The sequence below is a fragment of the Sparus aurata genome, chromosome 1 (genome assembly GCF_900880675.1).
Source record: "Sparus aurata chromosome 1, fSpaAur1.1, whole genome shotgun sequence".
Classification (NCBI taxonomy): Eukaryota; Metazoa; Chordata; class Actinopteri; order Spariformes; family Sparidae; genus Sparus; species Sparus aurata.
Genome location: NC_044187.1, coordinates 29181920 through 29200264, shown reverse-complemented (window position 1 = coordinate 29200264; position 18345 = coordinate 29181920). Strand labels below are relative to the sequence as shown.

At 39.0% G+C, this 18345-nt stretch overlaps 2 protein-coding genes across 2 annotated transcripts; both read left to right on the top strand.

Annotated features, from left to right (window-relative positions):
• Positions 1-2571: 2571 nt before the first annotated feature.
• lbx1b (ladybird homeobox 1b) lies at positions 2572-5449 on the top strand. The gene is made up of 2 exons (XM_030411949.1): positions 2572-3366; positions 3937-5449. Exons 1-2 carry the CDS (start codon positions 3039-3041, stop codon positions 4422-4424), a joined length of 816 nt encoding a protein of 271 aa, XP_030267809.1. The 5' UTR covers positions 2572-3038; the 3' UTR covers positions 4425-5449.
• Positions 5450-11449: 6000 nt separating this feature from the next.
• Positions 11450-18182, top strand: cenpk (centromere protein K). Its single transcript, XM_030397591.1, has 10 exons — positions 11450-11586; positions 12395-12496; positions 12587-12643; positions 14015-14078; positions 14370-14416; positions 14539-14621; positions 14757-14855; positions 14943-15078; positions 15187-15240; positions 17502-18182. Exons 1-10 carry the CDS (start codon positions 11584-11586, stop codon positions 17655-17657), a joined length of 801 nt encoding a protein of 266 aa, XP_030253451.1. The 5' UTR covers positions 11450-11583; the 3' UTR covers positions 17658-18182.
• The last annotated feature ends 163 nt before the right edge of the window (positions 18183-18345 follow it).

Here is an 18345-nt window from a genome sequence, read left to right as displayed (position 1 = left end):
CACAGTCTAGTAGCTTAAGAGATTAAGTAGTGTGGCTAAAGGAGAGCTGAGAGGCAGGCCCATGTCGTTGACCTTGGCAAGCGGGACACCAAGATGATGACACACCACTACAAATATCTGTCTTTAATAAACAGGCACTGAACACAGTGACCCAGCTCAGCCCCGCACCGTGACCCAGTTCGGCCCCCCAAAAGCTGGAAGCAAACATGATATTGATAATGTTCACCTGTGTGCTGTTCAATGCATTTTGCAGTGTTGTTGTTCACAACACGTGCCAGAGAATTTATTATTTTAAAGTTAATTGTGTTATGCATGTGTTTGGTAGTAAATGATGTAACATAATGCCTGACACTCTACTGCTGTTTTAAAGGGGCACTGTGTGGTTTTGGAGAAGAAATTCAAACTCAGTATTTTTTATATTTACAATATTAATCAAGTAATATTTATTGTTTATATAACTCAATAAACAAGCTGTTCACAGAGGAAAATAACGCCCAAGAACACTGTTTGAAGCTCGAAAGGGGGCAGGGTCCGCCACATGTAAACAACGTAAGTTTATTCAGTCATGGAAAAAAAATAGTTTGTTTATTTCAGTTAATGAAGATCCTTCTCTTCTTATTAATATTTCTTCCCCAACCTACACAGTGCACCTTTAATAATATAACGTTTTTTTTTCTATAATTTCATATTTTTTTCATACATAAACAATTTTGTTTGCCCTCATAAAAGCTACAGTATACATTAATTAAGCTCATTTTGTAAATAACCTTGTTAAATTTACCTGCCATGTATTATTATTATTTTCCTATATTTGAATTCTTTCTTGTAAATGGTTTGGTGAAACTAATTGAGTGCTAAAAGAAACTCCAGGGAAATGCAAAAGAAACGTGCTCAGAGGTCTGTGGTCATGTTTCAACACAACACCCAATGAGCAGTTCCCTCTGAAATCAGATCTGACCCCCCACCAGCAGCAAATATTAACTGCCTGCCTGCTTTCTTTCTTTTCTTTTTTTTTTTTTTTTCTTTTTACCTCCTTCATAACCTCATAAAGTTCAACCGGACACGTAACTTCAGAACCTTTTTGAAAAAACTGTCAGCAAAAGTTCATTCTTCTCTCTCTCTCTATATCTTTGTTTGTTCTTTTTACTTATTAAACAACAAAGAAAAAAAAGTGAAAGTTTGGGTAAAATCAAGGTGTCAGCGTGATGTTGTTCCCTGTCCTGTCTCAAATATGAGCTCTGTATTTAATGTTATGGCTGAACGGCCTAAAGAGTGTGGTAAAAATCATTTGGCTGGTTAAATACAGTTCTCTGTTGTTTTTAAAAAAGAATAATAAATAAATAAAATGACGCTAGAGGTAAAAACAATAGTACAGGAGAATTACATTTAAATTAACTAGGCTAAAAACAAACCGTAAAATGCTACAACGCATTTATTTTATCCTCTCTCACACTCTGTCCCCTTCCTCCTCATCATCATCATAATCATCATCATCATCATCATCATCAACATCACTCTGTTGATATTTTTATTTTTACTGTCCGTCCGTCAGTGACGTGACGCTTAAATCGACGATATTATTCGGACATTCATTACTGAGGCTTAAGACGTGATGCTACAAAATAAAAGCACTGTCATATCAGCATCGACAACAACATGAAACACCAACAAACAAAGTGCAAGCAGTAATAATAATAATATTAATGATAATAATGTTAATAATGAGTGCTAGTAGTAATGGCTTTTTTTCCGCAGTAGAATTATTGGTAATTTTGTTAATATAAAGATCAAATTAAACCTGATATCCCTTTAAAAAATCGGCTTAAAAAAAATGTTATCTTTGATTCTTTTCTTTTTTTTCTTTAAAGCGATAATAATAAATAGTTTTACAGATTTATAAGAAAATACAAACAACTGTATATTTGGTCTGCAGGATACTGCGTAAAATTTCGTTCGCCCAAAACAGCCCGTCGCCGATTTATTTTATTTTCTTTCCGCCCGGCACCAAAATAAACTCATCATGTCAAACCTGGAGGACGCGGGGAAATTTGAGAGCAGATGAAATATTTCTCGGATGATATAAAAGGAGCCCTTTCGCCTGAGTTATGGCTCGGATTTGGCGTTGCTGAGAGGGATGCATGCTGCTCCTTCTCTCCCGCCCCAGAGGAGGTATCATCAGAGCTGATATATGGCCCAGCTCGACATTACCTTTACAAAACAAAGGATCATCCGCGCTTTGGGTCGAGGAAAAATATCCTTCTGACTATCTGAAACATCTAAGATAACACCTGACTCGACTTGTCTTTTCCCCCCCCCCTATTTTTTGGCAGCATCCTGGATAATCCAAACACTTATAAATAAAACAACTCCGGCTCAACTGAACCAAAGTTTGGCGCATAAAAACGCTTAAATAGGCTTCGGATTGTGATCTCTCTCCCCCTCATCTCTCTCTTTCTCCTTCTCCCTCTCTCCCCCTCTCTCTCTTTCTCTCTCTCTCTCTCTCTCTCTCTCTCCCTCTCTCTGCTTCCCCTCATTTACCCCATATACCTATTCTGGTATCTCACCACACGACTAAATTAGACCAAAGATGATAAGAGCACAAAGCATTATAATTCCGCCGGGCTCCTCCTCCTTCCAGCCATGCGTCCTAATTAATGGGACACCCCCAGTCGCAAAAAGCCCCGCACTGGACTGCAACATAGTCAAAGAGTGAAAGGGAAGAGGGCGAAAGTGCCACTGGAGATAATTGATTACCTACCAATCAATGATAACTTGTTAGTAATCGTCAACTCTTTGGACCTCGCCATTTTCAGGGAGGCATCTCACTCCTGCGGACTTGCTGCTCCCGAGGATCGACACTTTGAAGGCATCCCATTTTGGAATAAGATTTTCTTTTCGCCCCTCTCCTCTCCTCCGCGTCTTTTTTAACCTCCCAACTGTTATGTGACTTTTTTTCTTCCCCCCCTTCGACAGATTAGCTCGTTTTTACCCGCTGAATATTCCCCAACCAAGTCCCGCATAAACTCTGCGCACAACCAATGATGACATCCAAAGAAGTGGCCAAATGTGATGCAGTGGAAAACAGGAGGCGAAGTCCGCTGGACCACTTGCCGCCTCCAGCCAACTCCAACAAGCCGCTGACCCCCTTCAGCATCGAGGACATCCTCAACAAACCGTCCGTGAAACGAAGTTACACGATTTGCGGCACGGCTCATCTAATCTCGTCCTCTGAGAAGCACCGCCCGTCCAGCATCCCTCTGTCCAGCCGGGCTCTGCTCACCCAGACCTCGCCGCTCTGCGCGCTGGAGGAGCTGGCCAGCAAGACCTTCAAGGGGCTGGAAGTCAGCGTTTTACAGGCTGCCGAAGGTACATCTCCACACCGAAAAACACAGATTGCGCACGGCTTTTTACAATTAAATTCGAGGGGCTTTATCTGATTTAATGTACGTATTCAGTGGCCTGCACCAAGGAGAAAATAACCGTTTGGTTACACCTTGTATTTTGCAGCCTGTCGTGCATTCCATCCGTTATACATGTGCCTGTTTAATTGTCTCGACGAAACAATTCCTTGTGAAATTTTAAATGCGTATTTTTCCTCTAAATATGTCCTGTTGAACAAAGGCGTGTAAATGTTCTGTGCTGCTCCTGAGCGAAATAAATCGCCTCAGATTTTTTTTAATATTAAGGTCTCGTGTGTGGAGCTCAATATTTCCCAGCGGTACCTGTGTAATATTCTTGTAATGTCCTGTTCCCACACTAGCTGAAGGCTTTACTGTTCCACATATAGCGGCACTGTCATAGTTGTTGTTATTATTATTATTATTATTATTATTTTGCGTTTGGGCCGCTTTTACGCGCGCGCTGCGGCGGTGCGGATGAAGCCCCGCACCTGCGTGATTGAATGATTTTCACCCAGCCTCTGTCTCTCCCTCACAGGCCGGGACGGGATGACTCTGTTCGGCCAGAGAACCACCCCGAAGAAGCGTCGGAAGTCTCGAACGGCCTTCACCAATCACCAAATCTACGAGCTGGAGAAGCGCTTCCTGTACCAGAAGTACCTGTCCCCGGCCGACCGGGACCAGATCGCCCAGCAGCTGGGCTTGACGAACGCGCAGGTCATCACGTGGTTTCAGAACCGGAGGGCCAAGCTAAAACGGGACCTGGAGGAGATGAAGGCCGACGTGGAGTCGGCCAAGGCCATCGGCCAGGTCCCCTTGGACAAGCTCGCCAAGCTGGCGGACCTGGAGAAATGCGCCAACGGCACGCTGGGCCACCCGCGAGGAGAGTCCCCCGCGCGGGGCGGCCAGCAGGAGCACGAGCTCGCTCAGAAACTGCGGACGTCGCCGCTGTCTCCGTTCTCAGACCACACAACTAGTAAAGAGTGCTCAGAGGACGAGGACGTGGAGATTGATGTGGATGACTGATGGCGCAGCGTGGCGCTGGAAGGTCGACAAACACAAAAAGACGATAAAGAAAATCCTCCCGAGGACTTGTAACTTACTGCTTATATTGTATACCATATCTCAGAACATGTACCAAAATGTATGACTTTTATATCGGCACAGATAGACCTATTCATAGTGAAGCATGAACACAGAACAAGAAATATGCAGTGGTATTTTACAATGTATTCATTAGCAAACTGTTACTTCTTGCAATCAAAGCAATATGGTCTAAAATGACGTGAGTAACTTATTATTTTTTTACACTATAGGCCAACACACACGCGCGCGCACGCACGCACACTTACACTCTCACTTAAACACACACACACACACACACACACACACACACACACACACCTGTTCCACAGCTTCTCCTACAAGGCCTGCCCTCACACACCACTATGAAAGTGCTCCAGTTTTTCATATTTTTTGCATGTAAATGCATGCTTTGATTTGTGATCATAATCTATTTATTTCTACTTTAATATTTTTTTTTTCTTTTTTTTAATTTAATTGTTTTTTGAGTTTTTCTCTGTGAGCCAAATCGCCATTGAGTCACTCAGTCACTGCCGGCTCTCCTCTTCCTCCTCCTCCTCATGACTGTGACCCTTGACTTCTGCTCACATTCGGCGTCCCGATGCTGCGGTGCATGATGATGATGATGATGATGATGATGATGATGATGATGATGGTGGTGGTGGTGTTGATGATCGCAAAAAAACGCAAACTCGGACATTCACAGTTGTGCGTTGTTGTTGTTTTTTTTCTCCTGGGAATGCTCAAGCGATGGCGAGAAAACAAAAGTGAACCTTGCGGTGATTTTGACGAGCTGTATGCTACTTTTTAGATTTATTGTTTGGATACAATAGATTTACAGTTATAAATTTGTTATGTTTTGTACACCTGTAAGTGCCTTTCTAAAATCAGGACATTATTTGAAAACCAATGCACAGACTGTAATGTATATAGGCTACTATGGGAATAAAATGGCTTTTCTGAATATATCTTTTATGTTGTAATTCTTGAATTAATATCGAGGGTTTTTTTTATCATCATGGATATAAAAGCCTGGGATTTCTTTTTATTTTTCTTTTCTTTTCTTTCTTTTTTTTTTTCTCAAGCGAGGACAAAAAAAAAAATCATTTTAGAAAACACGCTCTCGTTGCCAAATCTGGGCGTGTGAAGCCCATCACCAGCGGCCTGCTCACAGTTATTATTCTCAACTATTTTGTCCCCTTTGTGTCCCTTTCTACTAGGATGCTCTAAACATTTTGTGGCCCGGAATCTCACGTCTCCTTTCACGTCCTTAAATGCGTATCGTGGCTTCTTGACCCTTAGACTTGTTTCTCCATTCGTGGCAAAAATTTATGTGAGAAACACAAATCTGGTGCCGGGGGGAAAAAAAGGCGAGGATGCCACAAAAACACAAAGTTTTGGGCCAGTTTCTCTCGGGCCTTTATAGACCTTTTTTGTTCTGCGGGACTGGGCCGTAATTTTGAGCGTAAAGCATGAAAAGTGGGGACAAATGAGCAGCGTTCCCTGATGGGACGAGCCACAAAGGAGCAGGGCCGGTCCCCCGCAGGCAGCAATACTGAGACAAGTGTGTCCCACCGCACAAAAAGGACGCAAACGTTTGGAGGCCATATGGTTTTTGAAATTTCCTCACAATTTCAGACAATTTGATGGATTGAGTTAACCCTCCTTTTAAACAGTTTAACTGGGTGCGAACAAAGGCCATAATGCCTACATAGACTCTCCCTTCATGAGGGCATCTGCGGCTATTAATGTCTGGCCCTTTTCTTCGCCTGGCGTTTTGAACAAGTCAATGAATTACAATGAAACTGCCCCTTTTTTGTGAGCCGCTTGTCTCTCTCCGCTTTTTAGCTCCGGAATAATATGTTTGACTTCTGTCCAAGAAGGTTTTTTTTTTTTTTTTTTTTTTCTTCTAAACAAGAAATGGATTTTTGTTGAAAGTGTTTTTAATGTTAAGTAGGGAGCCATAAAGAGTTGCGACTGTGACATTTATGCCAAAGTCTGGTTAGGGAGCCCTTTGTTTGTTTTCTTCTCATCTCTCTTTTCTTCTTCAGCCCCCTTTTTTTCCTCTTCTTCTGCCTCTTTATTTCTTTTGTCTTTAAGGAGTTTAATGAAGCTGAAAACATGGCGATGTGAGAAAGAGAGAGTGTCCAGAAGAGGAACTCAAAAGGCTGCCTCCCGTTTAACTCTCTTTGTGCACAGAAATGATAAGTAGGCCTGTCTTCTTCTCACTGCTTTTACACAGTCACTGTGTTTTGTTTTGGTTTTTTTCTCTCCACTTTTTGTTAATTCCGGACAACCTGAATAAGTTTATAGACCTGTACGCGTTTAATGCGGCTGAAGCTATTGTTAATTCTCTGAAGGGAAATTAGTCCTTTGGTAAAATTACTTTTCTTTAACCCACATTTAGCATTTATAAGCAGCCTGTTATAATTCAACAAACGGTGTATAACACGTTACAATGCGGTTGAACGCGTATATTAGTGTTTGTAAAAGTGCATTTTAAAGTTGGATTGATTCAAAAAAAATATGTCTTGATAGAAGAAGTTATGAATGTTTTCAAATACTTATACTAATATATAAGTTCACTATATTATACTTATTCATAAACGGTTAAAATGTCCTTTTTCTTCTGTTTGCAACTGCATTATAGTATGCTTACAACCAAATATTAAATGTTTATCCTCATCACAGCTAAATAAGAAATATAAATAGTGTTTATTCTGGTTTTTAGTAAATTGAAGGTAACTCTTGATTTTTAGAGGCGTCTCCAAATTGTGTTGACTGACCTGCGAGTAAGAAGATTTAAAAACGGACCCTTCTTCTTCTTCTTCTAGATGTTTGCCTATATTACAATACTGTGGGCGTGCGTGTGCGCGTGCGCGCCTCCTGTGCAGCCCATTCTGAATCAAGCATATTTATGAAGGGAGAGAGTGTTAAGGCAGCCTAAGTTTATGGATTTCACTTGCTTATTTTATGGGGGCTTGTCAGGCGGGCCCGGCGATAAGTAATACTACAGTCTGTGGGACCACTTCGTGGTAATTAATCTGGAGGTCTTAAGTGTATTTCAGTATTTCACTTCAAGATGGAAAAAAATCACTACTTCAATCGTCCGGAAAATTGAAGTTTGATGCATGAGTCCCTACTGAAACAATAGTACAGCCCTCTCTCTTTTCATCTCATCCCCTCCCCTACTTTATTCTCTCTCTCTCTCTCTCTCTCTCTCTCTCTCTCTCTCTCTCTCTCCATCCCTTCCTCCCCCCTCTCTCTTGTATTATTTTAAGTCTCAGGTGCACAGTGAACTCATATTTGCGACGCTGGTCGAGTGACAGCATTTAAAACAAGCTTTAAAATGATCTAATTAGTTTGATGCTTCCAGTTAGTCTTCTCAAACAGCAAAAAAAACCGTCCATCAACATATTAGTATTATTATTATTATTATTATTATTATTATTATTATTATTATTATTATTATTATCATCATCATCATCGTCATTAATGAATACATATAAAGAAGAGATCAGTAAATGACTTTATATTTGCCTGGCTTGCCTGAATTGTAGAGTTTTAATCATAGCCTTCCTGTGGAGCCAGTTAATACTTCAAACTTCAATTTTACGGGCGATTGAACTAAGCATGTTCCTGACAGAATTGATGTATGTATTAATTTCCTTTAACTGTTGATTAATTAGGCTGCGCTGAGGGCTCAAATGGAACAGTTTGTTGGGAAATTTGCATATTAATCAAATTCTAGTTGATCATTCAAATAATCCAGGCTGTGTGATCTTTGGGGATGTGTGGCTTTGGAACATAGTAAACACAGACATGTAAAGTCTCCAATGCAGCTGATTTTTCTGCATGTTTTGTGGGTCAAAGTCACCTTTTGGACTCAACTGTTCATCCAGTTTTGCTCCAGCCAACCTCTGATAGATTAACATCATCACAACCAAAACAGCAAACCTATGTGCTTGTTCGTCTTATAAATAAGTCAGTGTGTGTGTGTGTTTGAGAGAGAGAGAGAAGTGAGCAGGTTGCAGGTTGGTTGTTGTATGTTGGATACTTTGTACTCTTAATTAAGTAAAAAAAAATAAAAGAAAAAAATAGATAAATGACAGTCTTCCTTCCTGATGTGGAAGTTATTCTGCCTCGCTGCTACAGTCTGAGTGGCATCAGTGTAGGCTTCAGATCACAGACAGATGGAGTTTGAGGGATGATTTACGCTGCAGATGACACGCAGCGGCACAATAAGAAAGAATATTATTTTTTTATCAATGCGACAGCAGTTCCCACGACGCTGTGAAAAGTCAGACAGATGAACCAAAGGCTGCAGAAACAGTCAAAATTAATAATTAAGAGTTAGTGCTTCTCTAAAGGGCAATGCTACCAATTTGAGTGTGTTTACATGTCTTTGGCAGCACAACTGCATATGTGGAAAAAGTAGCATAAAGAAGTAGTATAAAGCCTTTCATGGCTCCAGGGGAAGCTGCATGTAATCTGATAAATTGCCTCTGGTGATGTCACTTTCTGGCTAAATTGCATTGTGGGTAATGTAGGTGCCAGGTTTTGAAAAGCGGTCCACAAGTTGAGCGTTATACTCTATAAAGTGTTATAAGTGTTATATTAAAACAAATGACCTTTTTATTCCATGCATTTTTTTTTCTTTTGAAAACCTGGTGCCTACATTACCCACAATGTAATTTAGCCACTGAGTGACATCTCTGGAAGCAGTTCATCAGATGACATGCAGCTCCCTCTGGAAACACAAAAGGCTTTAAAACACTTTTTTCCTCACATAAGCAGTAACGCTCCACAAAACTTGTAAAGACACTAATGAGTAAAATTGTTGAGTTACCCTTCAAACCATTTTTGCAAAGCTGGTTTGATGATAAACAAATTGTCCTTTGTGGGTGAAGGTTTACAATTAATATAATCAAAACTGCACCAGCAGGAATTTTTTTTTTTTGTTTGTTTGTTTGTTCATTTTTTTTTACAGCAGAGATGAAAATCAAGAATGTACAGAATATCCTCAGAAAATGATAAAGAAATTATACTACAAGTGAAATAAATACAATATAGAGTGAAAATTATTCTGGTAAAATTTGGGTGTTGAAAGGAAATAAAGAATGCAAATATGGTATGATTATGAGGTAAAAGTTACTAAATATACGGGATGGGAAATTTCTCAGCTGCTCAGAGCAAAAACATCAAACAAATAAACAAACAGATAAATGAAGGAATGAAGTGAAATGAACCCGAGGAGTCCCTGATGGCAGTCATCTGGAAGCCCATCCAAATCTGATGGGTTCATCCTTTAAAATCATGAGTTGGACCAAAAGTACTGGTTCTGTCAAAATGGTAATGTAATCAGACTGTCACATGAAATTCTGAACTACACAGGGGAAAGAAGCAGGAAGGAGGAAAAAAGGAAGTGCAGATGTTGACAAGCACCAAATTCCAGTCGAGAGACAAGCAGAGACACCTGCTGGTGACTAGAGGACAGTGTACTCCACTACAGTGAGCACTTAACCAGCCATGCTGTATGTGTGAGTGCCTGTTAGTGAGTGTGTGTGTTTCTGTGTGTGTGTGTTTATTTTAGTTTTCTTACCTCTCACGTGTGCTCTCTCACAAGTAAAACTTTGCTTAGTCTGCATGATCAGAAATAGGTTGATTAAGCATTTTGTGCAAGATTAAAAATGTTAGCAAATGTAAAGTAAGTGTAAAGACACAAAGCTGTTTGCGCTTAACAAAAAAATAAAAACAATACAGGCATTAATGTGTGTGACACATTAGGATGAAGTTCTGAAATTGAATGCAGTGCTGTGACGCATAGAGGAAATCGTTACATTTTCATCTGACATTTGCTGGTTTTCCTTAAACCGATCTTTCAGATTTCAATATGCTGCTGTGATAATGTCAGAATTCCCCCCAGAAAATATTGAATTTAGCTTTGATGTGAAGGTCTGTTAAATTCTTGGTAATTGTGTCTGATTTGGGTAAAAACTTGGTTCTTATCAGACATGTCTCTCGGGTCATTTGGTCAAAATCTCACGAAAGTCAAGTCAAGTAAAGTCACAGGTTGCGTCAAGTCAAGTCCCAAGTCAAGTAACTTTATTCCCAAAAAGTACTGCAGTATCTGGTCTTTGTAAAGATAACATACACACTATGAGTACATATCTAATGATGATATCATTGGCCGATTCATCCAACCTGAATAACAATTAATTGAAATTGTAATGTAATTATTGATATTCATTTAAGTAAATCTAATCAAACATAAAACAAATTACTTTAAGTCATCTTGTCTCAAGTCTTTAATTTCAAAGTCGCAAGTGGAGTCTTAAATCATTTTCTTTCTGTCAAGTCAAGATGCAAGTCATCAAAACGGTAACTCAAGTCAACTCAAGTCTCAAGGACATTTACAGTAAAAACCTCTGTCTGTTTTCTGTTACTCTAAGTGAATAAAAGGCGCATTAAACTTATTGTAGGGCAGTTAATACCATGTTAATGATAAGAATATTCCTATCCACCTTACTGCGTAGAACTACATTACTGGAAGCACATTTAGACCCATGGGTAAGTCCACTAAATTTACAAATAAGTCTGTTTACAGGTCTTGCAGACATTACCCACAATGCATCTCAGCAACTGGGTGACATCACTGTAGACTAATTTAACAGATCACATGCAGCTTCCTCTGTAGCCACAAAATATTCGTACGTTCTATTACGTTTGTCACAAATGCAGTAGTAGTACTCCCCAATACCTGTAAACACGCTTCAATGTGCAAGATCCAAGGGTGGAGTTACCCTTTAAATTTGCTTTTATGTTTTCAGGATGGATAACAGTGGGGGACCGAATTTACAAACTGCGGGTGACAATTTAATCTATGCCTTAACTACGAGGAGCTAATTAAAAAACTGCACTCACCGCACTTGCGCAGTCCTGCGCAGCATCAGCGCTCTTCAGCACTCCGTCTGTCGCAGACGTTACGTCATCAATGTTGGCGGTATTTTGAAAAGGAAGCGGCTGTTTGCTAGTTGTAGGTCCGTGGTCTGTTGTTGTTTTTGTCCGCTTCGTGGAGGCAAAACTGCGAAAAATACAAAATATGGTAAGACAACACCTTCTTTAGCTAACCCCTGTTGTGCAGGTCTGTACATAATAATTTAGTGTGAGGCGTTTTTGCGCCCATTACCGAAAATATATTGCTACCGTAAAGTACCGTAAACTAGCTAAAAAGACCTAACCTGCTCACTGTGCAGACTTTTTCTGAGCTGCACTCACTCATGTGTTATATTTAAATACATAACAAGTGGTGTAATGCAACTAAGTACATTTACACAGTGATGCACATGTTTGAAGTACTTGCTATATAACTTGAGTTTTTTTCCTATTCATTCCACTTTCTACTTCTGCTCCAACACATCTCAGAGGGAAATATTGTACTTTTTATTCCACTGCATTTATTTGACATCTAAAATAAGCTTACTTGATTAATTAAGATTCCTGCAACAAAACACATTTTCGTTGTACATTAAAATTCCCAATAATAACATACAAGTGCAGCATAAATGATTTGTCGATTGATAGAAAATTAATAGTTGAAAATGAGCTGGAATTAGGCTAATTAATCACTTCAACCAACCAGTCAAATCCTGCTTTTACCTTAATGCATCACTACTAATATTGTAATCATTGTCATGTATAATAGTACACTCATAGTACATTCACAGGTGACTTCAAACTTTGAATATACTTTCCTTATACTTCTTACACAAGTAGCGATTTCACTTGTCATTATGTATTTTTACAGTGTGGTACTTTTACTGAAGTAATTGAGGACTTTACTCACCATACATGTATACAACTTAACACCTTTTATGTACACCATGTTCTTTTACATTTTTTTATTAATTCAGGCTGAGGTGAATCCCAGCGACCAGGCAGCAGCAGAGATGTCAGAGGCCGCTTGGAGTGAGCTGATGGACAGGTGTGAGGATCAATTTGCTCAGCTGGAAAAGGTAAAGTCATGTCCTTTTATAACCAGTCACTGGATGTGGAAAGACTGTACAAACTGCAGACTGTACAGACTGTGTGTCTCTGTGTTGCAGCTTCAGAATGAGATCATACTGAGCGAACCAGATTTCTGTGAGAATCCAACAGAGCAGGTGAGATGATGTTCTGTGTCATTGCAGTATCCTCACAACGATGTCTCAAGAAAAACTTCAGTGCCTCTATATATGCTTTTTGAGCTTTCATGGTTACACAAGATCATTTTTTATGTATGACATTTAAACAAAAGGATTTGGTTAAATAGCCAACACTTTTCACTTCCCAAGAGCTAAACCATGAACACTATCTTTGAAAAATTTTTTGGATAGCCCTTTTATTATAGACATAATTGATAAGGTCTTAACAGAGACAGGCAATACTACTCATTAATCTGACTAATCAACAATCAAATGAACAAGAAAATGATGGTGCACAGGGCAGAAGACACCAGAACAGTATGGACAGCCATGGAAAGCTCATCAAACCTAGCTGTTTTAGCACCATCAACTAACAACCCTGAACGCATTTCAGGAAGACTCCATGCCAACTCCTGTCAAAGATGCATCCCCTCAGAGAAGTTGCAAATATGGATGAAAAAACTATGAATGTGTTATGAAATGTTATCAAATGCTTCCCTATGTGTATGACACTACAAAAGACATACTATTATACATACCTAGCTGCCCAACTGTGATTTATAGACTTTAGCTCAATGTTTTCATACAAAACTAACCAGCTTCCACAAACTTGAAACATCTCATCCTCACCTGTTGTTTTAAGATACTGAGTCTTTCACTATACCAAACTGAGAGTGAAAAAGCATCACTTTCGTTCTATTTTACAGTACTTTCTGTCACTCGGGGCGACCGTGGCTCAGGTGGTAGAGCGGGTTGGCTTTTCGATCCCCGCCCCGCAAACTGCGTCATGGTCGTTGTGTCCTTGGGCAAGACACTTCACCCACCTTGCCTTGTGTGAATGTGTATAACTGCTGTATGTTTGAGGTGGTGGTCGAAGGCGCTAAATGGCAGCCACGCTTTCGTCAGTCTGCCCCAGGGCAGCTGTGGCGACTATCGTAGTTTACCACCACCAGTATGACTGTGTGTGTGTGTATGAATGGAACCTGGAACCCTATCAGGCGCTTTGGGTGACTTGAAAAGTGCCATACAAATCCAATCCATTACATTACATTACTTGAGGTTTTGAATTGATATCTGTTGGAATTTAATAATCAGCTAAAAGAACAAGGATGCAAGCTCTGTTAAATCACTATAAAGAATTATAGATTCTTTTTACCAAAAGGTTTAAAAATGTGTCAAACAAATACTTTTTTTGCTCTAAAAAATGTTCCTATGCACTTTTTTCATTAAAAAAGTAGAGTATTTGAATACCTCAAGTCAATAGGTAATCTATGACTCAATCCTCCTTCTAAAGTGTGTTTTGTTTTTATGTTCTTTTTAACTTCTGAATATCAATTTCATCTCCAATAGTCAGTAAATCGACTGATGGCAACAGAAGCAGAACTGAAGCAGTGGCTGACAGTGGAGCCGAAATGTAAGTCCTCCAGTCACACTGATAGACACCGTAAACATAATGTGATGTACTGTAAGTATTTTCCACGGAAGAATAAATAGTGCAAATCAGCACCACAGTTTGATGCCACAGTTAGAGTTTAATGTTGTTCCATATTCAGAAGCAACAATTTATTCTTGTTTGAAATTGGTGTTAAGGTTTAATTTTCGATTTTGTGATCTGTGTCAAATTCCGAATACAGGCGATCAAATCAAATTTTAGCATTTTAGCTACTGTATGCATTGATTTGTTTGTTTATGTTGCTTCATCCAGTGCTGGCAGAAAATTCTGAAATTTTACTTCAAGCTGGAAAAGAAGAGGTATGTCAGTGTTTAAAATGCAGCATTTTAAACAGTAGCAGTAGAATGCCTCTTATTGAAATTCTTCATATAACTGTATTGTTACAATTATGCACTCCATTTTCCAACTCTGTTTTCCACAGATGATTAAGCTCTGCTCTGAACTTGAGATGGTTGTTTCTTGCTACGAAGCAAAGAGAGAGAATCTGAGAGAAACTAAGGAACTGTATGTAACCCTTCACATAGACACTGACTGTCCTTCCTCATACATGTAAATGCTTTCTCAGAACTGAAGGGAAGAGAGAGCAGTTTCATTGGGTTTGCTCTGTACACTGATCTGAAAGTTTGTGGGTTGTTTTAGCGAACAGAAGTGGCTGGAGGAGAAGACACAGGCCTTGATGGCTGCCACTGAGCATGTTGAGAGACTGAATACAGAAAATGAGAAAATATCAGATCTCGGGTGAGTTTGAAGGCAAAGGGAAACAATGATTTTTATTTCTTATTTTTATATCCTTAAATCACTTACATCTGTGTGTGTATTCCACAGTGTATTGCAGGACACTAAGGCTAAAATCCAGAAAATGAAGCAATACCAGGAAAGGCTGATGGCATGTCTGGGGGATGTACTGGAGAAGCACGTCCCTCACCCTCAGAATGAACCCAGTACAAACAAAAAGAAGAAGGTGCAGTGACCTGTTTACAATCATCTGTGCCTTTACAACCTGTTTACTTATACAAGCCATGCTGTTGCCACTCCGATGCAGCTTACCATGTTTCATTTTCATTTTCAGAACGTGACCCAAGAGTTTGATGAGGACTTGATTTCCCTTAATGAAATCCTTGAGGTTGGTTTTGATTAACTAAATATATAGCTTAGATGTGCAATGAGTAAATGATAAACTTAAGAAGTCAGAATCTGGTTTATTGCCTATGAGGTTTTCACATACAGTGAAGCTGCCTTGGTTTTTTTGGTGCACAGTTGTCAATATATAGAAACCAAGAGAAAACCTAGACAACCTAGATAATTGTCTTGGAAGTTGTTGTTGTTAACTTGAAGCGCCAATAGAGCTCAACAGTGACCGCCCACTTTTTTAACGGCTCCGGTTCCGGAAGTGAATTTGTCATTCATTTACTCCATTGACGTTTCATAAAATCCTTATATAAAGAGTTTTAGGCCTGGAACCAAGCCAATAAGCTAGCAGATGAATCGTGACCATAAAACATTTAATTCGGCGCAAAAAAATATGTTGGAAAACTGAGAAAAAAGCAAAGGTACAAGACTGTGTACATAATTATCTTAAGAGTAAAGCAACTACTCATCCCATAAACCATTACGAATGTAACAGCAACGTCTCTGATTGGTGGAGCTCGCTGTTACCATGGAAATGTTTACCGAACCTGCAAATTTCATGTTCGGCTGAAACCTTAATAAACTCTTCTCCTCATCACTAAATGAACGCAGTAGATCAGAAAGTGAAATCATGGTCGCTCTGTGGTAAACGATCATAGAGTTCAGTGTTAGCAGTAACTAGCTAACATGAAATTCGCGGGTTTGGTAAACATTTCCATGGTAACAGTGAGCTCCACCAATCAGAGACGTCGCTGTTGCACTATAGGATTGTGGGTAGTGTAGTACTTATCCATGACATCGCGAATAAAACATGTTTTTCTCAAAACAAGACTGATATCATACGGACTTGTGGCTTCTACAGGATCATATATCATCGTTTGACAATCTGATAGCTCGTGGTAAGTCTACTTTGGATGGTTACGACATTATGACCAATAATCAAAATCTATATGCAGAATATGAATGGCATTTTCACTTCCGAAACCTCACTGTTGAGCTCTATAGAGGGCCTATACTAATGATCTAGGTCATGTGAGTCAAACTAGGACAAGAGAAAATACTTAAAGCTCCAAATGCTGTAGTTTATTTTTTACCTTCATCAGCAGGATTCCATTTTACATTCATAGAACTCACATCTACTTATTAGAAAATGTCATGGTACACTTTTAACCAAAAAAGTTTGGGATACAAAATCATTTGAATAGTTATTATTTAGATAAGACAAATATTTATATAGTGTTATAAACTATACAGAACAGTGTTTGATGGTAGCGACTGTTTCATTAACTGTGCTGTGACATGCATCTTCATGGTTCAAGTCCTTTTAAAGGATGAAGGTCCTTTTTCATAGCAGCTATTTTGTCATATTATAATTAATCACATTAATTTCTGGACCCTCAGTACTGTACATGCACCTTTACACCTAAAATCAGTCAGACTGATGACTGAGAAAAACATCCACAGGAATGGTGAACTCAGTGAGCACCAACCAGGATTACATTGTTGATTTGTAGTGGAGAACTGCGTGACACTCAGTCTGACTACTCAGTCATTTCAATCAGCTTTAATAACCTTACAACATCAACATGTCACAAAACACAAAGTTGAGTAAACATTTTGATAATTTCTGCATTTTAATGTTAAAAGAGCCTATTATCATTTAGGAGTCTGACTAAGAAACCAAATCCAAATTTCTCAAATGAACACCAGTCTTGCAAATCCTGGTGAAAAATCTTTCTCTTTTAAAATAGTTTTGAATGTCTTTTCACCTGAAAAATACCTATTGGGAAGAAGGAGCTGTGTGTGTTTATTGTTGCTTATTGCTGTAGTGACATTTATAAAAAACAAGACTACACAGTGAGGATGTGAGTAGTTATATCGCAGATCCCACCCATCCTAGTCCTCATGAATTACAGAATTACTGACCCGTTAGGTAAGGTCATTAAAGTCAACAGCCGTCAACTTTAGCAGTCAAATCTGACAACCTTAAGTGCTGCACATGTGTTATAGTCAGGTTGTAATCTACATCGTTGTTATGGCTCATTCTCAAATGCTTTGGAAAATACTTGTTATAGTGCTGTGTGCAAAAAAGATATATCAAATATTGTGGTGCACCTCTTTCCAGTATGTATCGTCAAACAGAAACCATCAGACAAACCAAATGCTATAAAATATTCAGTCTAAATGCCAGCCTGTGTCCTTTTATAAGCTGTATCATCTTGCACCTTTGCTTAACACGAGTCTCTCCCTGTCTAGCTTCTCATGAACAAGGTCCTGAACACACCACATGATCCGTACGTGACAATAGACAACACGTTCTGGCCAGCCTACATAGAGATGCTGCTCCGCTATGGCATTGCAGTGAGGCACCAGGAGAATAACTTCAAGATCCGCCTGGAAACTTTTTGTTGAGTCAGTGGTGCATTAGGCATCTCAAGCACCACTTAACCGCGAGTGTTTCTAATTTGATCCTGCTTGTATAGTGCTGTCATTATGTATATTTATGTAAGCTGATATGAGAACTAACTGTGCTGGGAAAGCAACAGATACAGTGATGTAATGTCTGTATATGTCTATTAAATCAAGGCTTCACATCTGTTTTTAGGTTAATAGCAGTTTTGGATGTAGGGTAAGCATTTATGTTATGATAGTATTCAAAACATTTTCATAAGTTACGTTTTGATGTAAATTTCATGTTAATGGATATTAATCCTCAATGGAGTTGAACGTATTCTCTTACATCCATTTTTTAAGACATCCTATTTTCACTGGCAAGGTTTAACCATCAATAACTAATGTATGTCAAAAAATAAATAATAATCTGCGATGCCTTCATATACCCCAATACTGTACTGTATATATGTACATTTTGTTCTTATGTGTGTTTGTATATATTTTAAATGTCCATGTTTAATAAAGTTTGGGACAGTAGATGCAGTGTTGTGTTCAGGAAAATAATTAAAACCCATATAATCAATGATGATTGATTATCTAGGTCACCAGTTGGCATCTTTTCTGTCAGAATTATTAATGGGCGGATGGCGGGTAAACGTTTAGAGCACATCGTAATTTTTTCAAAGAAAATGTTAAAACTTGATTC